The sequence below is a fragment of the Melospiza melodia genome, chromosome 2 (genome assembly GCF_035770615.1).
Source record: "Melospiza melodia melodia isolate bMelMel2 chromosome 2, bMelMel2.pri, whole genome shotgun sequence".
Classification (NCBI taxonomy): Eukaryota; Metazoa; Chordata; class Aves; order Passeriformes; family Passerellidae; genus Melospiza; species Melospiza melodia.
The window spans coordinates 81,839,634-81,866,146 of NC_086195.1; the positions used below are offsets into that span (position 1 = coordinate 81,839,634).

At 39.1% G+C, this 26,513-nt stretch overlaps 2 protein-coding genes across 3 annotated transcripts in view; one reads left to right on the forward strand and one right to left on the reverse strand.

Moving 5' to 3' along the window:
* Nucleotides 1-2,734, reverse strand: part of MTMR6 (myotubularin related protein 6) — a 26,967-nt gene extending 24,233 nt beyond the window's left edge. The window contains exon 1 of the mRNA XM_063149056.1: nucleotides 2,644-2,734. Within this exon, the coding sequence (XP_063005126.1) occupies nucleotides 2,644-2,667 (24 nt within the window). The 5' untranslated portion in view covers nucleotides 2,668-2,734. The remainder of the gene's footprint in view (nucleotides 1-2,643) is intronic.
* Nucleotides 2,735-5,277: 2,543 nt separating this feature from the next.
* NUP58 (nucleoporin 58) overlaps nucleotides 5,278-26,513 on the forward strand; it is a 35,978-nt gene continuing 14,742 nt past the window's right edge. The window contains exons 1-13 of one of the 2 annotated variants that reach the window (XM_063149057.1): nucleotides 5,278-5,424; nucleotides 9,041-9,180; nucleotides 10,496-10,534; nucleotides 11,911-12,063; nucleotides 13,099-13,233; nucleotides 13,736-13,846; nucleotides 16,565-16,589; nucleotides 17,030-17,095; nucleotides 17,724-17,898; nucleotides 19,163-19,242; nucleotides 19,875-19,993; nucleotides 22,136-22,218; nucleotides 25,028-25,229. In XM_063149057.1, coding sequence (XP_063005127.1) covers nucleotides 5,312-5,424; nucleotides 9,041-9,180; nucleotides 10,496-10,534; nucleotides 11,911-12,063; nucleotides 13,099-13,233; nucleotides 13,736-13,846; nucleotides 16,565-16,589; nucleotides 17,030-17,095; nucleotides 17,724-17,898; nucleotides 19,163-19,242; nucleotides 19,875-19,993; nucleotides 22,136-22,218; nucleotides 25,028-25,229 — 1,441 coding nt within the window. In that variant the 5' untranslated portion in view covers nucleotides 5,278-5,311. The remainder of the gene's footprint in view (nucleotides 5,425-9,040; nucleotides 9,181-10,495; nucleotides 10,535-11,910; nucleotides 12,064-13,098; nucleotides 13,234-13,735; nucleotides 13,847-16,564; nucleotides 16,590-17,029; nucleotides 17,096-17,723; nucleotides 17,899-19,162; nucleotides 19,243-19,874; nucleotides 19,994-22,135; nucleotides 22,219-25,027; nucleotides 25,230-26,513) is intronic. The other variant, XM_063149058.1, reaches the window with a different exon arrangement.

Here is a 26,513-nt window from a genome sequence, read left to right on the forward strand (position 1 = left end):
GAATACACCACAGCCAAAGCACAGAATCCATACTGGGCAGGTGTGCAGCAGTAATTGCTCCAGTACCTGGCGCTGCACCTCCCCAGCAAATCGAGAAGTGCACAGAAACTGCCCCAGCTTTGCTCCAGTAACACCACCCACAAAATCCTGGCATGTGAGCTTTCCTTCTCCTCCATGCAATAAGGCAGCTCTCCTCAAAGCTGCATTTCTACATTAGATGAGGACAGGCATTAGTGCTCCAACTTCCACTTACCTGGGTAAAGTCTACAAGAATTCTGAAAGCCAAGTCACAGATAAACTTTTCTTAATGACAACTGGGTTAGATTCAGCCTCCACAGATGACAGATTCATTTAAACTTGACTCAAACCAGATTAAATGGGTACTCAGCTTATGACACACTTTTTCCTTTTGCTGTTTGATTTAATTTAGCAGTCAAACTAAGAAAAACTTTCCATATCCAGGAGAAAGAAATCCAGCAGTATTTTCATTAATACACATTTGACTTCAAATATGCAAACAGGTTTGACTGAAGAATTTTCAGCCTTTTCTACCACATTTTGCTTTAAAATACCCTTAAGGATACTATCAAGATTCATTAAAAAAACACATATTCTTTAATTCACCATCACATTTAATAAACTGAATGTGATCATTTGTTGCTACTTAAACATAAAACTCTCAGAAGTGATTTTTAAGTTGACCTCACTTCCTTATTCAACATAAAATCTGTTGGACAGTTTAATTTCCCAAAAAGCTACACTCAATTTCAGATACCTGTGTGGACAGTTGTAAAGAAATTTTAATTTCAACATTCCCAGCAAACTGAAATTGGAGGAGACACAAAACCTATTCCATCACCTTCTCCTGGGGATACCAGCTGCCCTGCACAGCAGTTAATCTGTGCAAGACTGCACTCTTGTTTCAAGTTTATTTCACTATGACTTAACTAAACTGAAAAAACAGGAATGATGTCAGATTAGAAAAAGCAGGGATGTCTCAGAACAGCTGGCATGAGATCCAACTTGAACCTACACACAAAGTGAATCTTCAAGACCCACAGTGCAGGTTGTATTTTACTTTTCTTGCTTCCTATACCTCTAATGCTTGCCAATACACATTTTCATCTATCTGGATATTCGATAAACCAACAGCTTGCAAAAAGCTAAGCGAGCAACACAGCTGTAACAAAAGAAATATCACTCTATTTCTTACCATAAGAAATATCACGCTATTTCTTACTGTTTTTTTAGAATGCATAATTTTTTCATATGAATTATAAAAATAATTGCTTCAAGTAGTAAGTCTTGTATCTTACAAATTGTGTTCAGGGCTCATTTCTCCCTTCACTTCTATTGTTACACGAAGTATTTTTTCCCCAGCAGTGCCCCAAAAACACAATGCAGAGATACAATCAGCTGCAGACACAAAGAAATCAGCAAGCTGCAGCCTTTCTAGTGTCAATTTCAGGTCTGAAACTTAAACAGATACTCTGATCATCTGTTGGCTTTAGTCTAGCTTTCATTTTGGAATCAACTACTGGCTCTAACAATACAATATTAAATTTCCAAACAAGGACTTTCATGTTTGTAAATAAACAGCTGATAAAGAAACTTTATCTCAAATCTGTCAGCATGATGCACTAATAAAGTGCATCTAATTTCAGACTAATAAAGTGTCACTAATGGTAGTTTCATCAAAGACCTTCTTTCTGTTTCACATATACACATGTATATGAAAAATAAAAGCAGCTATACACAGTTATATAAAAGTTATATAAGTTATTACTCAAGAAATTTAAAAGCCCTTTCCTTTATGTAATTATTGGTTGTGAATCTAGTACTGGGACAGGAACAATGAGCGCTCCTCTTCTAAAGATATCTATAAATCAACTTTAAAGTCAGACTGCCAGGTTCAGGAAATAATCACAATTCCCAGGAGCCTACAGACAGGGGGAGTCTTTTCAGCAACCTTTGCAGTCAGGGATGATGAGCAAGGTGAGAAAAGCACTGTTAGAAATCTAATTCTATAGAAACTGTGACTTAAAAACTCACTAAAAAATTAGCCACAACAAGAGAGACCTTCCTTTTGCATCTTCAATATACAAATAAGGCTAACACACTAATAATAGGAAATAAAAGTCACAGAAGTCCAAAATGTCAGCTACAGCTTAGCTGACGTATTTTTAATAGCCTAACACATTACACATGCAATGATGTCCTGCGTATTTAACACACACTGGAATATTCAAAAAGGAGAAAACAAATCGGTTGTTTTCACAACAGAATTGCCTCCAAAACTAGAAAACGCTGCACGGAAGCATATACAGAGCACACAAAACAAACGCAATCCCCTCCCACCTCGCTTATCCTGCTCCCCACTCCACCACAAAACCCCCACACCGGGATTTTTAGCGTCTTCCCCTTATTACAGACACGGGGCCACGCTGAGCAGCACGCCCAGATCCCTCCAGCCCTTCCAGCGGCGCGGGCCGCTCCGGAGCCCCGCGCGGGGCGGCACCGGCCACAGAACAGCAGGAGGCAGCCAAAACAACAACGCCCTCGCCCGCAGCGGCTGCGCCGGGCTGGGCGGGCCCTCCCGACCGCACAGTTACCCCCGCTCCCGAGCCGCAGCATCAGCAGTACCTTGGTGGTGCGGATGTGCTCCATGGCGGTGGTGCCCGCTTGGCCGCGGCCGCCTCCCTCCCGCCGCCGCCACAGAGCCGGGCCGGCGGCCGCTCCGGCTGCGCTTCCGGGGCGGGGCCGCGCCGGCTGCGGGGCGGGGCCAGCGCCGAGCGCCCCGCAGCGCCCCCGAGCGGCGGGCGGCGGGAATGGCTGAGGGGAGGGAGGGGTTGGGGAGCGGGAATGGCTGAGGAGGGGAGGGAGCGGCTGAGGGGAGGGAATAGGTGAGGGGCGGGAATGGCTGAGGAGCGGGAATGGCTGAGTGGAGGGAATGGCTGAGGGGAGGGAGCGGCTGAGGAGCGGGAATGGCTGGAGGGCGGTGTGGGTAAATAACGAGGGATAAACAGGTAACTGTGAGGAACTTGAAAGGGAAAACATGGTCCTTATTCCCGGGTGGAACGCGGTCGGCCACCCGACCTCTCACACACCGCACAAACTAAAGGGGACTAAACGGAGGGTGGAGCAGAGGAGAGACCCCGCTACCAGGCTCAGTCGAAACACTTGCAGAAGTAGGAGGAATTTGGTGGCGCTTTCCAGTTGAAAATCCACGCAACAGATGAAAACCAAGGGAGATAAAGGAAGATGTGCTGCTGTTGAATCAGAAACCATGGTGAAATCACTCTCCTTGGACTGACACATGTTCCCATCATCTCAGATACTATCCTGAGATACCTGCCTGCTGAAGTACGACTGTCCCTCACTGACCAAGATGTATAACTAAAGTCACTCAGTGTCCACCTAGACATAAAAAATAATATAAAAGTGAGTTAAGAATGAGAAGTTAGGGAAGACTTTGTTATACCTTCTGGGATCGGTCAATGGGCTGAACCAGTCTTCTCTCCCATGGGGATGCCCAAGAACTGTAGCCATGGATCCCATGATGTTGAAAGGAATAATATAAATGTGTCTTTACAAACAGACCATATTAATCTGCTCGTAGATAGGGCTAGGAACTTACAGATAGGGAAGTTACAAAAGAAAATATTAGTTCTAGAAAATGTTACTAATCGACACAGGCTGTTGGTCAGCCAAGGCCGTGTTATATTCTTGAACCTAGAAAAAAGAAACGAAGGCTTAATAGAATTATTAATAGTTTCTTCTTCTTTCTTTATATGACAAAAGAAAGGTGCATATTAAACAGGGGCATAGAGTAGGTGTGAAAAAGGCATATTTTATGATTGGCTTTTCGCAAATATTAAAATGAATTTTATATGTGTTATGTTAGAAAGTTTAGCTGTATTAATTTTCTTAGGTAGTGTGTTAAATATAGTTTTAGGTTATAACATGATGTTAAAATAGAAACTATGCTATGTGAGATACTTTTTTTAAAGAAAGGACTCGTGGCAAGATAGCAGCCACAGGACACCGAAATCTTTCAGAGAAAGAGTATTGCTCTCTTATCAGAAGAAATTAACTTCTCCCCACCTCGCTCAGCCATGACGACGCCATGAGGATTAAGAGGAAGAAGTTGATTATGACCAGACAGAATCCTTTGTTTGAATGGAAATTGTGCATCATGTATGAGATGTATGAATATGCAACAGGCTATTGTTTTTAAGAGTTAATCCTCTGTTAACGTCTCCCTTTTTCAGGCTTATGTTGCCCAGAAAAAGGTACCCAGACATCCATAACTCTTTGTTTCTGTTGTCTAATAGTGTCCTAACCCAAATTGTCCAAATTATTATTACTCTAATTATATTGCTATTTTTATAACCATTTTATTATCAATAAACTTTTAAAATTTAAAAAAACAAGTGATTGGTGTTTTTCACAGTAAGTGTCTTGGGAAGTCTGTTCCTTCTGAGTACCTCAGCCAGTTGGGAAAAAGAAGTGGGTGATTGGGAACTTGGCATAAAAGGGGGCTGCGTTCCCCAACAATTTTAGAGACCCCCATGGGAAATGCCCCACAGCCTTTCCCTTTATTCTAATAAAATTACAGGACTCCTCTGTCTCCGTTTTTGACATAAACCAGTGGCATCTTGGATTAATTTTCCTAACAATGGGGTGACAGTAGATGTGTGGGAAGCGAGCCATTCCCTGGTCACGCAGGCCCCTGCTTCAGTCCGTGAGTCTCGCTCATGGGGATATTCCTGAAGATGGTTCTTTCTATTGTCCCTGGAGATGCTTAGTAGCCTCCACGTGCTTGAGGGCCACTGGGAGCCGCTTGCCCAGTACCACGTCCAAGCAGCCTTTAAAAATCATTAGATACCCCACGACCACTTATTTGGGCAACCTGGTGAGTGCTCGGTCACTCCCGCCGTGTTTCCTGCCGTTGAGATGGAACCTGTTATGTGTCAATCTGTGCCATGGCCCAGCCGCCCTGGTGGTGCCGGGGCGCAGGCAGACGCGGCGCCCCCGGCGCTCTCTCCCAGCGCGGCTCCCGCCCGTCGCTGTCCCTTTAAGGGCCGCCGGGCCGTCCCGTGGTGCACCGCGGCGGGCGCGCGGAGGGCAGCGTGGCCGGCGTCTGTCCGCGCGCTCGGTGCCGCCGCTCGCTGCGCAGGTGGCGGCGGGCGCCATGCGGGGCTGAGGGGCCGCGACCGCAGCACCGACCCGCTCGCCCAGCGACCCGGCCCTCGCCGCCGGCTCCCGGCCCCGCTCTCCGGCTCTTCCCGCCGCTCCCGCCGCCGCCGCCATGTCTACGGGCTTCTCCTTCGGCGCGGGCACCCTGGGCTCCACGGCGGCCGCCGGGGCAGGAGGAGGAGGAGCAGCAGTCGGGGGTTTTTCCTTCGGGACCGCCACGCCGAGGTAACGCGGCTCCCCGCTCCTCTCGGCTCGGCCGTGCCTGCAGCCTCCTGCGGCCTGGGGCTGCCGCGTGGGCCCGGGCCCAGCCTGAACACGGGCTCCGGGGGGCGGGGGCCGCCCGTGCGTGTGTGAGTGAGCGAGGCATTGCCCCGGGCCCGGGGCTCCGGCAGTCCCGGCCGCAGGGCCCTTGGTGCGCCGTGTCTGCCCCGGCCTCCCTCGCCTTGTCTTCTGCGCCTGTAGAGAGCGATCTGTTCAGCAGCTTATAATTAAGGGATATAATTGCTGTTCTTATTGTTCTATGCTTTGGCTTTGGATGCGTCCCTCTACGGTTCAGCCTGGCGCTCTGAACGCAGGATGTGAATCAGATGTGCATCCAGGTTTCTCTCAGAAGTCAGCCCGCGTTTGTGTCCGCGGCGTGGAGCACGGTTGATGCCAGGGCCCACATGTTCGGCGTCCAAAAGATGTTCTGTATGTGTTTCAGAAGTTAGGTTCCAGCTAACGCTTTCTAACAAAAATAACCTTGTATTCGGTGTATAGTATCTTGGAGCAAAAGGAGAACTTTGTGCATGTGATGTACGGCAGGCTCTGTACTCCAAGCATTATGGTTTAGGTTTCTCAGAATAATAGGTAAGTCTTTCTTGTTAGTGGTTTGGGGTTTTTTTCCCCCATTTTCTGTTTCTTTGCACACAACTGGACTGGCAGAGGGTCTTTATTCTGACCTGCTTGCTGTTGTACCTCTGTTGAAGATCGAGGTTGTTGTGTCAGAGACTTTCCCAAATGTATTTAGAATTGATCCCTGTAGTGTAAACTAAATGGACAGGGGTGGTTACTCAAGGGAGCTTCGCTTAAGGTGCAACATTTGGAAATACCTGTTAGAACTGTCAGGAAATAGCACTGTGAGATGGAGAGAACAGAACATCTGGATCTGAAAGACATCCATTTAATTCTTGGGTTAAATGGCAGTATTGCTTCTTTGGGAGCCCATAGGAGAGGGGAATAAGATTTCTGAGTTTGTTGTAATAATGTAAATGTTGTGATTGTGACAGATTGATGACTTTGTTGTGTTATTTCTGCTTGGTTTTGGAGGAAGGGGGTTGTTTGGGGGTTTTGAGTTATCTCGTGGTGGTGGTTTTCTGTTTTTTTTTTTTTTTTGGTTTTTTGTTTGCTTGGTTTTTTAACTTCTACAGTAAAGCTTATGTCGATTTGATAAAGAGTTTTTCCTCTTTTGCTTTATGCCCTCTTAATGTAGGTTTCCTATGATTCAACTGAGCAAGTTAACATACTGTTTGTTAATTCAAAACCATTCTTCTAAATGTACTGAAATAAGAGAAACTCTTTTGTCTTGTTGATCTGCGCTTTTAAAAACTGTGTATTGAACTTAAATGTTTTTGTTTGGTGGGCTTTGTTTATGTTCCAGCTGGCTTTTTTTATCACTTAAAAAAAGTTTAATACGTGCTAAGTAATAATAGTATGGTGCTCTGTATTTTTATTCATTTATTTATTTTTACAAGCAGGATCAGTCTTCAGGGCTGTTGGTCAAAGAATCCCATAGAGGAAGGGGCCTTCTTACTGGTTTTTGAGCATCCCTCTGAGATAATTTGCTTGAGAACGTGTTTAAGACTGTAAGAAGAACCTGTTCTTCCGAGCTGGGTCTAAGATGATATTTCCAGGTGTTGGGAGAAAAAGAATTTCATTGTCTGGTCTAAGCATAAATGTCACATGACCAAGGAGTATATTCTGGTGGCTGAAAGCCTTGTGACATGTAAGCCCATCTAATTCGTTCTTTGCACCAGCAGCCTTTCAGGTACTTGCACTCCTTTTTAGTTGTTGTTTGCTTATTGTGTTCTTCAGCCAGGGGCAGTGCTTCATTCTAGTTCTAGAATTAGAGTTCAGACCTGACTTCACTGACCTGACCTTCCCTCTGTGTTCTTCCGCCCATGCTTTCTCCTGCTGGTGAGAGTGCTGCGGTTACTTTGTTCCTACATTTTGGATTCTTTCTACCTTGAAAAAAAGGCCACTTCATTTTATTTGTGTTGGTTTGGGTTGGGTTTTTTTTGTCCTCCTGTAGTGCCGAATATCACAGCTTGTACCTTAGCTTTCTTCTATGGGAATGCTGTAACACAAAAAACTCTCACAGAAGAGTCATCTACTGGAAAGATGAGACACTTAAGCTCTTGACTAGTGAGAGAAGCACTGTGTTTTAAGTTTCCAAGTAGTTAGGTCATAGTGCTGCAGTTTGGTATGTTGAAATTTTGGGAGTAAAGACAGCTGAAAGGCTGTGGATCCTGTGCAACAGTTTGTGCATCTTTGTCCTTCTAAACTTCTTGGCCACTCTGCTTCCTAAATTGCTGCCTAAAAAACAACTCACACCTAGTTCTGAACTTGCAGACAACTGGGCATGCCATGAGCAGTTTTACTGAAAGCTTGAAAAGTTCTAATTCAAGAGCTAATTGTATCTTTTGGATTTACTTTTGTGTTTTGACTTGTTATTTTAGGAGCTGCCCTCATACACAAAGAGAGAGGAGATAAGGGAGAAATGAGAGAATACTGAACATCTAAAAGATAAAAGTCCTTGGTGAAGTCTAAATTGCATTTTATTTCAGTGTTGCTGTTGTACTTAAGCAAAATGTTTGTGAAAACTGAACCTGGTTTCTAAAAAGGCTCACAAATGAGACCAGGATCAAATTATTCATCTGATCTTTCATCAGATAAGAAGAAAATTGTTGAAACTACAGCCTCATCTGGGTGCTAGTAGCTGTAATTTCATTGGCTGGAGATAACCATGATTCAGCTAAACAAGCTAATTGTAAAGCTTGTTTTCTGTTTGGCATGAAGTTTAAAATGTGTAGTCACCCAAAAGAAGTATTAATGCCTTCATTTTCCTAGTGATGACTGATCTGATTATCTCTGCTCTTTCTCTTCCCCTTCATTTGTAAAAGTAGATCTGGAAGTTGATTTTCTATGACTTTCTGACAGGTAGACAGTCTGAAAAAATACAGTGGGCGTGTGGTTGGAATCTGTGCAAAAGGATAGCATTTTGGTTAGAAAATTAATTCATGCTTCAGTGTGTTTTGATAGTAAGATAGGGTGAAGCTGTGGTGTTGATGTGAATGATTCTGTGTCTCTGCTTATCACTTAAGAATGAAAGAAAGCAACACTGTTTGAAATTTCTGGTCAGAGAACTAACTGGACTTGTAACCTGCTTTGAAAAGATCATACAGATTTGTTATCAACTCTGTGCTTCCTCTAGCATTTGTTCTCTCCTTTCAGTAGCATGGAGAGAACAATTAGGCAGAATGAATGAGATATCTGGCAGAGAAAAGTTTAAATTTCTAAGTGGTCTAGTAAGATCCATCAGCTCAGCACTGGCTGAACAAATGCTGGAGTTACTGCCAGGGGAGCAATGGGAGTTACAGAGCTGTGGAAAGAAAGGGGGAATGGGCTCCTTCTTTCTGTTCAGTAGCAGTGAGCTTGGACTCTGTCTTGCCCAGCTGGGTTGTTTGTGATGAATGATGTTTGTGGGAAAGTGAATGATGGCACCTGAAAGAAATTGATGTAAGGGGGGGGAGCATTTTCGTTTTGAAATAGAGTTGCTGCTAATAGTCTTATTTTGTAATAGCTCAACAGGAGGACTTAATTTTGGAACTCTGGGCTCTTCCACTGCTACGGCAACTACATCGGCTCCTTCATTGGGTTTTGGGAGTGGACTTTTTGGATCAAAATCAACCACTGGCTTTACACTAGGAAGCACCAGTACAGGTAGAAAAGAATTCTTGTACTGCAAGTTTTGGATTCAGCAGTGAAGATATAAATGATATTTACTCAAACTGGGTCATACTAAAATGTTCACTCTTTTACAGTCGTTCTGTAGCTTGGAATATTACCTACCATTTTATATTAGAATAATATTACAATTTTATAAAGCTGCTTCTTTGAGTAGTTTGAAAGATCATTCATTAAGAATTAAGTGGTACCAGTGCAGCAGAAAGACGACTGCAATTACCAGAAAACTTCCAGGGCTATGTGTAAATTGTTTTGTAGTTTGAATCCTGGTGTATTTTAAAAATCTTAACTTTTCATCCAGGATGCTCAGAATTGACTTAAGATTGAGGTATATTTAGATTTTAAAAGTAGTTTAAAACTTGGTGAGATTGTTTGCATTTGTAATGCAATACTTGTAATTCTGCAGTAGTGAACATTTCTGAGTTTGTTGTTTGGGGATATTTAATGCAATATACCTGAGGAAATTGAATATTTTCTTAGGTCTCTAATTCAGCCTGTGAACATACAGCTTCGTAATAGCAGTAATGGAGTACAAAATTATAAAGCTTTCCTGACAGGGTGGATTTTTTTCAGCTGTCAAGCAAACATAAAAATAAATTTTACTTTGCTGCAGTACTGCTAGATAAAATGGTCTTTTTCTTCTTGTATGATTATATGAATAGGTGGGGAAAGTTCTAAGGACCAATCTACTAAAAATAAAATCAGCAATAGACTGAAAGCTTGTATTACTGTGGTTGGCTACATTGGGCTAATTTTATATCAGTGATTCTTTGATAATCTAATCAGATGGTTTTTAAAATATGAAGTGGCCTAACACTGCATCCAGAATAGTCTCTTTAAAGTAGGCCAGAAACCCTAAACCAAGACAGGATTTTACAAGGACTTTAGACTCTGAAATCCTTTTCATTGTACTGTAAATCTGCTGGTTTGCATGCTGATGTTATGTACTACCATGTGGCTAAAAAAATACATGGTACAATTTCTAGAATTTTGAAATTTCAGATAATATACTGCTGTGTTAACATCAGCTTCACTGTTAGCAGCATCTTACAAAGACAAGTTACGTTTTTTGAAATCAGTTGTGCTTTAATTTCTGCTGCTGGTGTTTACCCATACTGTTTTCTGTGTTAGTATATTCTTTTTCAATACACTACAGAAAAAGAACTTGTGTAATAGCTGTCTCATAATGTTGCATCAGTTCAGGATTTTGTTTCATGTTTTTTGCTGTCACAGCTTCTCTGTGGCCTTCTATTTCTGTTCTTACCCTGTTCATTTGTTCTTACTCTTAAAGCAGGAACAGCAACAACTATTGCTACAGGACTGACATTAGGTAAGGACCTAATTTGGATTTTAATATTACATAGACAAAAATCCCCAAGAGTTAAATCTTTCTTGTAATGTATGGAGCTAGTGATCAAATGTGAGCTTTTTTCCCTATAACTAATTGCTGTTTGCTTTGCAACCCAAATGTTAAGGCTGTAAATCAGAATGGAGCCCTGAAGTTCTGGGCACTCTTACTTGTTAAAGGATTCAGTTCTTGTACAACAATGGCAGTCAGAAGTTGGACTTTGTATTTATGTTCCCCTAATTAGTTTCATCCTTCCGCAGAGGGAAAGGGAGATCTGTTACCAAAGAATTATTCATACAGAATCTCTTGGTCTAGTGAATCCTGTGTGAACATGTTTGTTTGGTAATTATCTCTTTAAGAAAAATAAAGACAATAGAACTGGGAACAGACTTTGAGAATATTTTTTGTTTCTCTGATCCATCTGTGGTGAGTGTTTTGTAGTTGTCATTAGAAACACAGGAGTACATGGGTTGCTGTTAGCTTGGTTTTGATTTTGTTTCTTTTTAAACAGCAGCTGAGGTCTGAGGAGTAACTGAGTTTGGTTATCACTAATGTTAAGGTTGGAGGTGCTACAAGACACCATGCAGTCAAAGAACTTAGGAAGCCATACTATGAATAAATAGGTAAAAGTAGTGTTGAATAAAGAAGGAAATCAAAAGGGCAGAAGGGAGAAGCAGCAGCTAACCCAGGAGAGGCTGTGTGATACATAGTCATGTGGAAGTCAGTACTATGCAGATGAACATTTAATTCTTTTCACTAGCTGGATGAAATTATGTCATCCAAAACAGCAGTTACTGAGAATACAAAGTATGTGTTTGCTGTTGTGGTTTGAGTATGTACGTGCACACTCCTTTACTTTGTAATAGGGATTCTAGAACGTGAAATGTGTTCTTACTATGAAAACAGCAGGAACTAGAAATTGTTTTGCTTCAAAAAGTTTAAAAGCTTTGAGGGAGTAACATTTGCATTCATTTTGGTGTGCCTGTCTAATTGGGAATTTGTAGTCTGTGTTATGAGCTGTATTGTTTATAGCTCCATTTTCCAATGTTTGTGTCATCTACTAGATGCTTTTGGTGGAAGTAGTTTTTTTTTAATACAGTTTTAGGATTCTAGTAGGTATAATTGCCAGTCCAGAATTAAAGCCCACTGGATCCCTAGGATTTCAGGAGCAAAAAATGCCTGTGCAAACCACTGAAATTCATTAGAAAGTTCTGTGGGAATATTTTACTTGATGCAAGTGATCTGTTGTGCTGTGTCACTCAGGCTGGTTAAGTGAGATGCAGAAGAGGTGGTGAGTTTAGCTTTCATTCTCAAACAGAATGTTTCAAGAGTGATAACTGGTTTTGGATTTCTTCTAGGCACACCTGCCACCACATCAGCAGCTACCACAGGCTTTAGTTTAGGTTTCAGCAAACCTGCAGGTTCAGCCACACCATTTGCTTTACCTGTTACTTCTACCTCAGCGGGTGGCCTGTCATTATCATCTGCTCTCACATCAACTCCTGCAGCAGGTAAGAAAATGTTTAGGGGTAAGCCTATTTTTTGTTTGCTTGTTAACAATAAAACTTTATTGTATAACAGTTCCACATCTGTTTTTCTATCATTTATGTAATCTTGTGGTCCATGAATAAAGGGGTTCATTTGACTTCTCGAGTTCTAAATTTGGGTACCCTAATACAGACAGAATTATGGTCAGAGAACCTAGTGCTATAGACAGCATATAATCCAAGTCATTAGAGGTGTAGCAAGAGCTGATTTGTCATGTACAATTATTTTTCTTATTGTTGACCTCACTAAAGATTGAAAGCTTCCTGCTTATGCAGCTGCAAATTTGGGAAATGCCTGTCTATTGGGAATGGCCTGAAATGGTTAACTAGCATTGGAAATAATGTTTTTAAACATTTTAAATTACTTCTCATATTATCATTCCTGTCATCATATTTAACTCAGCTGGACTGCACCATGCATGATGGTATTTGAGACTTATTTTTCTTAACTTTCGAAGTCTGCATTTGAGCTCACCTCTCCAAGCTCAGTGTCCTCTGTTCACTGTCCCTTTATGCCTGTGGTCTTTCTCTACTCAGTTCTTCCCTTTATTACTAATAATTTTTAATTGGTATTCCAGAAGGCAGCTCAAACCACCATGGAAATGTTATTGTAGCATGTGTCTTGTGTAAATATTTTAATGTTAAAACAATGAAATTTCAGCATTTTAATATAAAAATCACTGTCATTTACTAGTTCAGTTATGCTGTAAAATAAATTCTGTCCTAGGTTCTAGAATCTGTAATGGTCTGGGCGACTGCCACAATTTTTGTATAGTTGCAGGTAAATATGGACTAATTAGGGTTATAAGGTTGCAAAGCAAAATAACATGTAATTCAAAAGGCTATGGCTTTGTGTGAAAACTCTGCAGGAAATAAAAACATTTATTATCCAATTATGATAAAGATGCTGTTGCTGTTCAGACTTTTCAGTTATTTTAGATTGTCTATGGATGTATTTGAAGGCAGTGTCTGCATTAATCTGGTTTCTTTTCTCTACAGGAACTACTGGCTTTACATTAAATTTGGGCGGCACAACTGCTCCAACCACAACTGCTTCCACAGGCCTTTCCTTAGGAGGAGCCTTAGCAGGCTTAGGAGGTTCACTCTTCCAGAATACAAGCACAGCAGCAACAGGTGAAAGTTATTTTAGTTTTTTCTCCTGTCTCGAAACAATGACATTCACTGTGTGATTGTACAATGTAAGGTTTAGTTTATACAAAGTGTTAACACTGTGGAAGTGTAGTTTTTAACAGTGTTAAGAAATTAAGAACAGTGTTGCTATCCATAGACAATAAAAATGAAACTGAAAAAATTGTCTCCTTTCTTAAATTAATTTTTACTGAACACTTTTTCAAAAGTGAAAATATAAAGGAATCTTTGTCATTCCCATAATTGGCTCAAGGAAGTTGATGACATATGGGGAGAGAACAATGATACATGACTATCTATGGAGAAATGGAAAGCTCTTTATTTTTGATGTGTGTTGGTCTGAATAAAATATTTCACTGTCAGTGTTGTCAGAGACTTCACTGTCATTTCATTGCTTCCTATTTTAGCTCTAGAGGAAGAATTTGTGCTATTGTTGTAGTCTTGGTAGCACTGCAAAAGGTGAAAATACTGTTTGGATTTTTTGTAGGACTTGGGCAGAATGCTTTGGGTTTGTCTCTGGGGACAACTGCAGCTCCTTCAACTACTGCCAGTGAAGGGCTTGGTGGCATTGATTTTAGCAGTTCTTCAGACAAAAAGAGTAAGTTTGTTTTAAAACATTTTTTTAAATTGAGATGATTATCAGAACACTGCAGCAAAGACTTTTACTGGGTTAGGAATGTGGGATTAAAGTTGACAACTTTAACTTCGCTCTTTCAAAGGCATTTCAGTTGATTTCATTCTTAGATATTGTGTTTGTACAGAAGAACAAGATTGTGTTTGCAAATGCAATGTAATACTAATTATTAATTTAAAAATATTTATAAGCTTGAGAACCAGGATGTAAATCCTTGAGCTTCTTGGGAGTGAAGACTCAGAGCTGCTTGCAGAGATCCCATCACAGGTTTCTGCTCTGTGTCAGATTGTCACTAGAGGGAGGAGCAGAGCTATGTTTAAGTAGTGTGTTACAAGTATGAAGAGCACTGGGTTGAAATTGCTGTTGTCCAGCTGTAACAGATCTTAAACTTGTTTTTTTCTTTTGAAAGCCTGCACAACTAAAGTGTCCTAATTTTAGATGTTACTCTTCCAAACTGCTTCTGGTGGTGTGTAGTTATATATGAGATGTTCTGTCAGGTTGTTAAAAGCAGTTATAAAAACTTTACTTCTGTGATAGCTTTAAAGTACTTAAGTAAGGGAATATTGAGCATTGACATATCGACTCTTGTTAATTTGCCATGCTTCTACTGGGGAATCTGTTGATTTAATCTCTTTATTTCATTCAGGACTGAAATTTTGAATTAGGTATGCCAACAGTTAAAAGAGAAGAAAATACATAAGCTCCATGAAACCAGCTTAGAGAGTAGCATAATTCGTGGAGAGAGTGATTTTACTTGTAAAAGAGAGGACATATTGACTGTCAAAACTGGAGTACTCTGGATGATGTTGATTGTTTTTAGAATTTATTACTGAAACTTGGGGTAATGAAAAGGGCCCTGACACTTAGGGGATTTCCATTACTATAATATTTGGATATCACAATACTTCCATAGCATACAAATATCATAAAATAAGGACCAGAGAGCCAGAGGGTGAAAATCTACTTTGATAGTAGTGTTGTTTAGTTCACCTGTTAGGATGGAAACTTAAACGAGTAACCTGCATTCCCCTGTATGTTGTATAGTGGAACTGCTGAGTTGGACTGTTGCTGTCAGGATGAGCAGAGATCCCTTAGCTAAGCAGTGGGAAATGTCAAAGGAGACTTTTTTTTGAGATTTTAATTCGGAAGGATTTCCCTTAAAGGCTAGTGCTAGCTTAGCAGCCTTTATGAATATCCCTACCTGTGTGCTGCTACTTAGTTCTGTCATTTCAGTTTGTACTACTAAATGAGGAACTGCATTAAGATTTGAGAGTGATGGCACCATGGTTTTGAGGGTTTTATTTCCCTTTTGCTCGTGAAGGAAAGGAAGGGGGTGATATGGCTATGAAAGAAAAGTGCCCTAGCAATCCCAGCACTAGCCTGTGTTCCCTCTTTTGGAACTGGTAATAAAAGTTTTTGCTTCTGATCATCTAGTATTTCTTTAAAATATGGCTGCAGGGAATAAAAACCTGTTCTAATTCATATTTTCTTCTTGTATTGCTAAGAGAATGTTAAAAAAAGTAAAATCTGAAGCACTTACTTGCCTAGAAAGTAGCACAATCTGATGTCAAATTTGTGTCTTGTAAGTATTGTGACATACAGCAACAACTTCAATAGAAAGAAGTGTCTGGAGTACAAAAGTAAAGTGTGCATAGCTTTCTGCCTATTTTTTAGATTATAATTTAGATGAAGTCCTAAATTCTGGTGTTTGTCCATCATGTTTTTTTTTCCCCTCTAATTTCGTCTAGATTTTTTTTTCCCGTTAGTAGAAGCCATAGGGAATTTTTGTGAGTGCAATCAGTCTAAAGTCCTGGGTGATGGTCCACCAACAGCTTAAATAGATGTTGCTTCTAAAAGTAATACTTTCTGCTGGCAGGAGCACTGACTTGTGCAGCTTCAAATGTCTGTGGTACTAGCATTAGCTGTGTAGCTGCTTTCTGCCTTTGTGGCTCTGACAGGATGTGAATTAGATTCAGCTGAAGAAGGTGAAGCCGTTTTCTTGGGCTGAGTGAGTGCTCTTCCTAGCAGACTGCTGTGGGATGGAATGCAATTACTGCCACAGCCATAACTAGAAATAGTTGTGCCCTGTTATGCATGATGCTGTTTTCAGCTCTGTTCTGTCACTCAGAGGCATTTGGCATCTTGATCCACAGATGTGCAGTTTAGAGTGTGTAGGTGGCAGGTAAACCGTAGTATTTTCAGTTCTGTAAAATCTCACTCACTTCTGGAATTAATGCAATAGCAGAATTCTTTGAGGAAGCTCAGTGGGCAAGTGTTCATTTCCTTCATATCTGAGAGGAGTCTGCCATTGCTGAATTTAAACACTTAAATGTTTTGTGGGTTCAGGTCAAAGTGAGTTGAGGTTGCATAAGCAGAACAGGTTTCTTATGCAACTGCAGTTGTTCATGTGTTTGTAGTGAATTGTGTAGTGACACAAGAGGTTGTTACTCTGAGTGCCAGGAAGTTAGCACTTCAATTGTTGAGCCATTGTTCCTGAAAATATAGTTACCTCTGAAGGGGTTGTAAATTAAAATCCATTTTTTCTTACAGTAGCCTAGTCTGTTCCACTTATCATGAGAAATCAAGTAGATTGTAGTCATTAGTTCTTCCTTAAAATCTCATTAAGATTCTTTTGTTTGTTCTTCAAAGTTTTATTTATGACCTACTGTTTTTATCTTCTAGGTGACAAAACAGGAACAAGGCCAGAGTAAGTGTCAGATTTTCTTTATGTTCCATGTTGTAATAGAAAAAACTAAACAAATATTTTCACTTTTCTGCTGGTTTGATGTTGAAAAAAGATCTGCATAACCAACATTTGCCATATAGGTAATTTAGTAATGTTTGGTCATGATTTTAAGCAATTCTTCCTTCAAATGCAATACCTACAGCTTATCTGGCATCTGCCGTAGACCGATCATCTGATCTGAAATGTGGTTTCTGCAAACTTACAAAGTTCTCACACCACAGGCTTGAACCCTGGCATAGGATCTGTGTGTGTTAATCCAAGTCACTCCTAGTTGCAATATTCATGCAATGTGAGTGCAAAACTGTGTAATCACTCACCTGAATGTTCAGTGATATTTACTAGACATGTAAAAATGTTTGGCAGTATTGAAGGACCACCTAAACATTCATTGTCTCTCGTAGAGATAGCAAAGCGCTGAAGGATGAAAATCTACCTCCAGTTATATGTCAAGATGTAGAAAATTTACAGTGAGTAGTGGTTTTTATTTATGATGGTTATTTAGCTAAAGTATTGTATACTGTTGATGCTCTGTGACAAGAACGTGTTCCTGCAGGCTGCATGAAGGCTACATTTTTCTCAGAGTATTAAGCCTGTTGCACATGCATAGTGAGCATTGAACCTTATATCCGTATTGCATGTGCATCTTGGATCTTGTATGGAATAGAGAATTATAAGTGTCTTCTCTCGGGCAGGAAGGAAATGGTTTGTAGACTGGGCTGCATGCCTTGTATTTGTGAGTTCAAAGTGGTAATTGCTTTTACACAGATGCTCATGTATTACTGTATATATAAAATGTTCTGTATATCTTAGTTTGTCAGGGGTCAACGTAACATTTTTAAACGCTTGCTATTTAAAATTGAGGAATTTGGGGAAGGGGAATTGCTTTTGTTTTGGTTCGGTTATTTACAGTATTAGCATGCTAGGAGTTAAGATAGTACTATGCCCTATGGTAATTTTACTGTTCAGTACTTGGTTTTGGAAAAATAAATTTAATAGCTATTTAAATAATGTGAACAAGAGGTAAACACATGGGTACTTCAGGTTCATTATCTAATGTTTCTTTCCTCCCCACCCCTGTTTTTTTACCTTCCCCAGGAAATTTGTGAAAGAACAAAAACAAGTTCAGGAAGAAATTAGTAGAATGTCCTCTAAAGCGATGCTTAAAGTTCAAGAAGACATTAAAGCTTTGAAACAGCTTCTCTCTGTAGTTGCCAGTGGATTACAGAGAAACATTCTTAATATTGACAAGCTGAAAGTTGAAACTGCACAGGTATAATTGAATATAACCTTTGTTATGTAGAGTTTTTATGCTGATTATTTCATATAGAATAGCTAGCCTTTTTTATCAGTCAAGTTAACATGTGTCCCCACTAAACAGCTGTAAACAGAATGAAAAATTGAATCACTTCTGATCTCTTTGAAGTTACTGGGGGAAACTGAAATTTGTGCTGTCAGTATTTTTAGATAAGTACAACAGCAGTAAAATGACTTCTATTCAGGAAAGCAGTCCTACATAGCAAAGGCGATAGGCAGGAATGTGTGTGCACTTTAGTTCAATTTTAGTAGTACATTCAGCTGCTAGTGAAGACACATTTGTAACAACATGATAGACTCTGGAGCAGCAAAAATACAAAGACATGTTCTTCTGATGGCTTTGGAGGAAAAAAAAAACAGATTACCCTATAATGTTTTAGGGACCAAGATTTCTTGATAAGCACTACTATTCATTTAGGGAACTTAAGTCACCTATCTGTCCACCAATCTGTGTCTGAACTGTGCAGACAGTTTGATCTCAAGTTCTGATGCAGATGCTTTTCAAGTTCTGTACCACCTTTATTTCAACTAGCATGTAAGTAAGTGATAATTTATTCTCAAGTCAAAAATTTGATGTTTTTCTGTATTCTATAGTTGCCCCTTTTCAACAATTTTCTATGAAAACAAAAGCTAGTTAATGATATTTTTATATTTCTGTACATAATTCAGTTGAGTATAGTCACAGAACCAGGCACTGAGAAATTCTTAATGGTAAAATTATTAGGAAGTATTAAGCAGAAGTGTATACTGTAATTATCATGTATAACATTATAATTTCCATAGGCATTTTTCTAACGTGATTTATGTTTTTTTAAAAAGTCAAAATAATCCTTTTTTTCCTATTTTTTCTCTTTTAGGTGTGTTACTTCCTTGTACTTGACTATTGCTTTTTTCCCCCTTTACCCCTCAATAATTACAATATTTCTGAAGTAAAATTTAAAAAATTGACAGTTTACTGTAGTATTTTCTCAACTTGTGAGCACTTAATATGCTTTCAGTATGTGCTATCTTTTGTTCTGTCCCCAAACTTTTGTTGGTATTTGCAGTTCTCCAACTTTCTGATAGTCAGTTCTTTGGATAAATTCTGATCAAATTTTATCACAGTGTTAAATACATGAAGAAAATACTTTATGTGAGTGAAGAGTAGAGTCCTAGCATTTTTATTTTTGAACACTTTGTGCAGAAGCTTATATTTTATTAATTTTCTCTTGTTTATTTAGGAGCTAAAGAATGCGGAAATAGCATTGCGAACACAGAAAACTCCTCCTGGTCTTCAGCATGAAAATACAGCCCCAGCAGAGTAAGTTACTGTTACTCGTAGAAAATAGTCAATAATACAACTTGAAGAAGAGGAAAATTGAGGATATCTTATTGGAGCCTTTCAGTACTTAACAGGGACTTGTACAAAAAGCAGGAATAGAATTTTTAATAGGGCCTATTATGACGGGGACAATGATTTTAAACTGAAGCAGGCAGATTCAAGGAAGAAACTTTTTCGATGAGCATGGTAAAAGTGGAAAAAGTTGCCCAGTGACATATTGGATGCCCTGTCCCTGGAAGCATTCAATGTCAGGATGTCCTTTCTTATGGCAGGGGATTTGGAAGGGACCTTTCAAGGTCATCTAGTCCAACCCAACTGTTTAAAGATTCTATGAACTTCATAATATGATTTTTTTCCCTTGCTTCTTGTAACATGTGTACGGAACGCTTCATAGAATCGGTGTTTTATTTCTTCACTTAAATTATCTTTGTGTCTTCAACATGAAAAATACCCTTCACTCTTGTTGCGATTGTAGAGTGACATCAACAATGTCATACAACCTAACTGTGCAATTAATTGAACAAAAATTGGCGGCTAACAGAGATCAGGTAAAAAATTTCAGACAAATTAGTAAAGTTTAATCATGCAATTTCACTGTATTACTTATCTAGCTACTTCCGAATCTTGGTCGAACAGTTTGAAGTACAGCTGCAGCAGTACAGGCAACAAATTGAAGAACTGGAAAATCATCTTGCTACTCAAGCAAATAATTCACACATAACTCCACAAGGTAAATGTTTCACTTCTAATCTTTTGTACACAAAGAATTTAGCAACTTATCATTATAACTTAGTAATTAAACTTTCCCCTCTTTCGTTGTTGGGTTTTCTCATTTAATGTACTGAACAAATTAATGTTCAGATGAATTCTGTAGTTGTTCAAGGTAAAGATTTGGAATTAAAAGTTCCATTCATAAGGGTTCTTGAGCTATTTAACATGGATCCATTTACTGAGTTGCGATTTTTAAGCCTGGTTTGTTTTTACATCTGCATCTCTCTTCACCATCTAGCTGATGTCTGGCACCTTCTGTTTTGCACTGGCCTTCTGGCCAGACAAATGTGGGTGCCTGGTCTGTCAGCGCCAGATCAAAATGAGAACTTTTCCTTAGTTTGCAGCCTGTTGGTTTTGCTGTCAATTCTGAACAACTGAGAACATTTTATTTTGTTTGCTGCCACATCATTCAATCTTGAGAAAATCTCTCTGGTCAAAGAATGCTGACCTCTGGGCAGTAGTCTTCTGGTTGTTTACCATTCCTGTGGTCATAGACAGCTTTATATTCTGGGCCATTTTAGATACAGGTCCTGCAATAAGTAATGATTTCAAGTGCTTGTCTTTTTGTGCTCAGTGCTACTTGAACATCTTGCCATCACAGAATGGTGCACAAATTTTATATGGACTTTATATGTCAAAAAGCAAGAGGACTGTCTAGATCTAGCTTCCGTAGTAAAAGATCTGCTGAATCTTGAGGGTTCTCTATCTTTGTGTGACCGTCTTCTCCATCAAGAATGAGAAGGATGCCTTCACAGGTTTTCCTGAGGTTTTCAGCAGTTTCTGCTATAACCAAAAGGTTCCTTGCTTGTGTAGGCAAGGTTCAATCTGTTGTGTCAGTTTGAGCATATTGTCAGCACTACCTGGTGATCTAGTCAACACTATTGCATATGTAGCTGTTACCATACAGAAAAAAACTTCGTTTGCCATGCAGATTTCCATGACTCAATGTCCTGAAAATTTTGCAATATCTTGTAGTGTCAGTATCAGCAAATTGCCTCCAGACCAATTTGAAACTTGTGACCAGTCTTCCTAAATACTGCTGCTTCCACAACCCTGTGGGCTGGCATGAATTGATTCTACAGCTTTCCTGTTTTTCAAGGGTGAAATTCCTCTATGGACAGGCAAACATTTTCAGTTCAAGAATCATTACTAGATCTATACATCTTCAAGAACTTGATAGCTACCATATGCATTTCAGTGTGCATATATCTAAATATATTTGTGTTCAGGCTATGTGTATCATTCAGAGGAAACATAGTAGCTGATCTTTTCACAATGAAAGAACAACTTCAGTACTTTTATGTCCTCCACTTTGGTACATTGTTTCAGTGCTTCTATGAGAACAGCATTTTTTTGTGGGCAGATACCTCATTCTGCCAAAATCCTTGAGATTTTCCCTTTGGTGCTAAGGTTTTGCCTTAGTGTTGGGTCAGTGCCCTGAAAATACTTTTGTATCTCTGTGGGAAATAGGATATCCCAAATAAAAGGCAAGAAGTTCCCTGTTGGTCTTTCTCTGATTATGATATCCTCGTTGGTAGAGCCAGATTAAGAGATCCTGTGATGCTTATTAATTATGTCTTTAAAATGTAAATAAAGCTTTCATTCTACTACTTCTTACAAAATCAACTGAACACTTAAGTATGTTTTAAGTCAGAAAGAGTGGAAAATATATACAAAGGCAAGGAAATCTGATTTAATGTATCTAGGTAAAAGCCAGTGAGGTAAATAAAGTTCCTATGTAATTAGGTTACAATTAGTTTAAATGTTACTTTTTCTATATAATGGAGTCATAGGAAGCTTTTTACCATATATATAAAAATAAATCTGAGAAAACAGTACCTTTCAAAATAAAGTCGGAAGCCCTGTCGGAAAGTTATTAATTATAATTAATTAATTAACATTTATTAATTATTTTTAATTAATTATCCAAATCCTTGGATAATTTGTGGCACCCAATTTCTTGCTCAAATCTCATTTCATGAAAATTTTGTTTTGTGTGCTGTATGGGTTTTAGGTGAGTTCCTTACTTTGGTACAAACACGAAATCTTTTCTTCTGATAATGAGATTGTTACTTACCAATATTTTATGTGCATCTTACAGATTTGTCTATGGCTATGCAGAAAATCTATCAAACATTTGTAGCTTTAGCTGCACAACTTCAGTCAATACATGAAAATGTAAAGGTATGTTTTGATGTGTTCCTGTGTATTTCCTGTATGCCTTTAAAGGGTCATCTTCAGGTGGTTTTGTTTTGGGTTTGTTTGTTTGGTGGTTTTGTTTTTGGGGTGTTTTTTTTTGTCCTTACATTAAATTGACTGCTTTTAAAAATTTTCAAACTGTCCTGGAGAAGTGCTTTGATTAAAAACTAGCTTTTGTTCAACTGAAGTTGCATATAAAGTATTTACTAATTGGGATGACATCAACTGACCACAATCATTTGTGTTACAAAATGTTTTTCATTTAACTCCTTTCCTTCTAATTGTTGATTTTTAAAATGTCTGTTTTCAAGATCATGCTTGTATGTTTTGATTTTTGCCCAATGACCTCTTGATCTCAAGCCAAGATGATCTAAATCTGCTCTTGCTCAAATAGGTAACAGGAGAAAAAAAAAAGTGACTTTCCATATGTAAGATTTTTCAGCATATCAAGGAGTGTTGGTTAGAAAGTTGTGTGCTGTTCATTTATTGTTTTTAAGCCTGGCTTTCAGGGTAAGTAGTATTTGTAGAAAGAAAAATAAAAGTATCAAAGCTTAGGTATCAAAGGTCCTAATTAGGCCTGTTTTTTCCATCACAGACTAGGGCTCATTCCATTTCCATTTTCCCATTTACTGTTCTGCATATGTTCACAAAATGTCACTGTCCTCCAATCCTTTCAATCCATGATTTTTCTTGAAAGCATCAGAATCCTTCCTGGCTACAAAAAAACAAACCAAAACAAACCAACTTGAAGAAGAGTACAAATGTTTGAATTTGTTTCTGCTAAGTGACTTTCTTAATGGAAATAGCCCTGTTAAAACTTCTTCTGGTTTCCTTCTCTGAGCTTCTTCTGCGCTGCATTGCTAGTTCGCTAAACATCTGAAATTTTTTACTTTTTCTGAATAAAGTTCAGAGGTACTGAGGATCTTGTATAATCTTGATTCATTGCATTGCTTCTGTCAGCATAGATACTCGCTGGTTTACAAATACCTGCCAGCAGGTATTCGTGCTGCTCTTAATTCCTTCAGTTTTGCTGCCAGGTGTAGAATGCATCAGTTCATCCATATTTTCAGCAGAATTGCACAAAAGGTTTCCCAAATGTTTTCAGGGCTCGTGGCTTCTGAGATCTGAGTGTAGCCTGAGTTTGTGCAGTGGTCTTTGTGATGATACATATGAACAGCTGGATTAGTGTGCAGATGTAAGCCATAGCATCTTCAGTACTTGTCAGTGTGACTGAACAGGAAAGACTTTAGTTTAGAGTAGAATTCTATTGCCTGAAATTAAGGTGGTGGTTTGAAGATTTTTCTTCTGGGAAATTTTTTTGAGATTTAATCTAATGGGTGAATATGGATGCTGGTATTTTGGAAGGCATTTTATAAATAGAGCTTCAAAAAGCAGAAAGATGCATACTGCTTAAGTGAATCTGTCATTATAACCATCTGTTTTAGTTTCTCAGCTACAAGATGCTAGAAGGGGAGAGCAGTTTTGAAACTGGTCTCTGCCTAACCTGATGGTTATGATATGGTTTGTGGAAGGCAGAGCTGTGATAATAGTTCATTTCTTTGCCTGATGAAAAGTAAGTGTGCTTGGGCACAATTTGAGTAGGTAATGTTATTAAATCATTCAGCATAGTATAGCCTTAAAAACTGCTTTAGGATTTCTAATGGATTTTGTCACCTCTTAGGGCAGTCAGTATGCCATTGTATTAAATTCCATCAGAATTTTACAATTGTCTTTTCTCTCCAAAGACAGCACTTCTAATGTGGTAATGGGGGCATTCTTTGTGTGGTTCCTGCTGTTGCTGGTTGATCTGGAATTACAGGGGTTCAAATCCTGAGTGAGAATTTTTGGACTGCCAACTCCTCTTTGAGGAAACAAGCATATGCTTAGCCAGGAGCACAGGATCATAGTATGCCTTCTATAAACTGGAAACTGTTGTCCTTTAATAAATCAATTTCATTTAAAGATTTCCTGTTGTAAAATGGAAATAATTATCAGTTATCTAGTTAAAGATTTTTATTCCATTTTTGTTATGCAAGATACCTGTAGTTTCCTCATCTATGACAAACAGAAATTGTTCATGATGAACAAGCCAAGCTGGGCTATTGCCACAGAAGGTGGTGGAGTTTCGAGGGGGGGAAAGGTAAGGGAGGGTGTGGCATCATGGCCCAAGAGATGTGGGCTTCCTGTTACCCTAAGGCAGAATGATCTGTTGCATTTGCTCTGTGTTACATTGCTAATGAAATGCATCAGAAACAAGAGTGAATTCAAAAACTTAGCTCTTTGGTAAGAAGAAATGCAAGAGTGAAAGGAAGGAAAGAAACAAAGGTGAAGGTGATAGGGAGCAAAAGCAGACTCCATGGTGGAAAGGTAGCACTGAAGAAAAGGATGTTATTTTATAAGCTAGTAATGTGGCTTTATTTTTCCTCTTGGATCAGCTAAGTACGGTGATTCAAATAGAATTGTGGTGATTTGCTCCAACATTGAAAGACACAGGCTGACATACTGAATGGTATCAGTTATCCTCAATGGCTTTGCAGAATTTAAGTATGCAGCCTGTTCTGGCTGTGGCTGTTGCAAACCAGTTCTTTCTATCTTATAACCTGACAAGGTTTTTTGGGTTTTGGAGGGAGCTTCTCATTTGTTTTGGTGGTGGTGTTTGTTGGTTTGGTTTATCGTGGGTTTTTCTTTGTTCTTTTAGGAAATGTTATTTATAACTCAGCATCTCTTTCCTTATTAAGTTAAGGGTTTATGTCTGATACATGGAACTAAAATGGCTTCCTCCCATCCCCTTCAGATGCTCAAAGACCAATACCTTGGCTACAGGAAAAGCTTTCTGGGAGATGCCATGGATGTGTTTGAGGCAAGACGAACAGAAGCAAAGAAGTGGCAAAGCGCGCCACGCGTTACCACTGGACCGACCCCTTTCAGCAACATACCAAATGCAGCAGCCGTTGCAATGGCTGCAACACTTACTCAGCAGCAACAGCCTGCTACAGGTCTGAGTGCATTCAAGTTATAGATTATTAGTGTTATGACAATAGTAAATTTGTGTAACATTTTCTATGAGGTCTTCCTTTGTGTTAGACTGAAAATCTAAACGTTGTGATGAGCGAAGTTGCTGATACATAGCCAATAGAAAAATGCAGGGTAGACTTAGCAATAATTATACAACAGATACTTAATCTTGTGGATCTACTTGTATTAGTGATACTTACTGTATTGTTCTAACTTACCCCTTGGAATGTGAGTCTTCACTCTGAAGTAACATCTCTGAATACACGTAGTATAGCCTCTTTCCAGAAATTGTATCATTACAGTAAATTATTTTAAATTGGAGAGGAGAGAATATCTAAATGCATACTATGTTTTCTTTATGTAAAATTAATAATGCTTTTTTATATAGCACTTTGGAACTGTAAAATGAACAATGCTGTAGAACAAGAAGGATAGTGAAGCAAATCTCTGTAGAATAGGAAGTCAAATGCCTGGCTTATTTTGTAGCCAATTCTTTTGTCAGTATGACATCGGAGCATTTTGCTGGCCATTCTACTATTGTGAATAATTAGTAGATAAAGTAGAGTGGGTCACTGGTTCTGCCTGTGCATGTGAGTAAGAGGAAGACCAAAACAAAGGAAATGCATGACCCACTGCAAATAAAGAATGGATACATGTGGCAAAGGAAATAATTTAAGGCACCTTAATTGAGGTTGTTAAACTAACCAACCTTCTCTGAGGAATTTCAGAATACAGACAACTGAATTTGTATGTCGTCAGGGACCAGAAATAAGGTCAATTCCATTTAATTTTACTTGAACAGGGATATTTATCTCTGTCAGCAAATTATGAAGAGTATCAGTAGCTTCATTCTACCTTTAATTTCCTAAAATATTATTCACCTAGGTGTACTGAAAGTGATAGTGCTTTCTCTGGTCTTGTAACAGCAGTGATATTTTGAATGATGCTAATTAGAGACGTATGCAGCAACCATGTTAAGTTTGACACATTACTTGGTTGTCCTTGCCTTTTCATAAGAGAAATACAAAGTGCTTCCAGCCCTCACCCTTCTAAACAGCAGGGAGATGGGTTTAAATTATAGGTATGACAGATTACTTTGAACAGACCCCAAAATCTTTGTGAAATACTACTTTTCAGAATTTCAGTCATAGACCACAGTCTTTCTGTTGTTACTATGTTAATTCATTGAAATTTTGTTGAGGTGACACTTTCAAAAGAGTTTGGTTTTAAACAGAAAACATGAGTTAATATAATATTATGCTTCA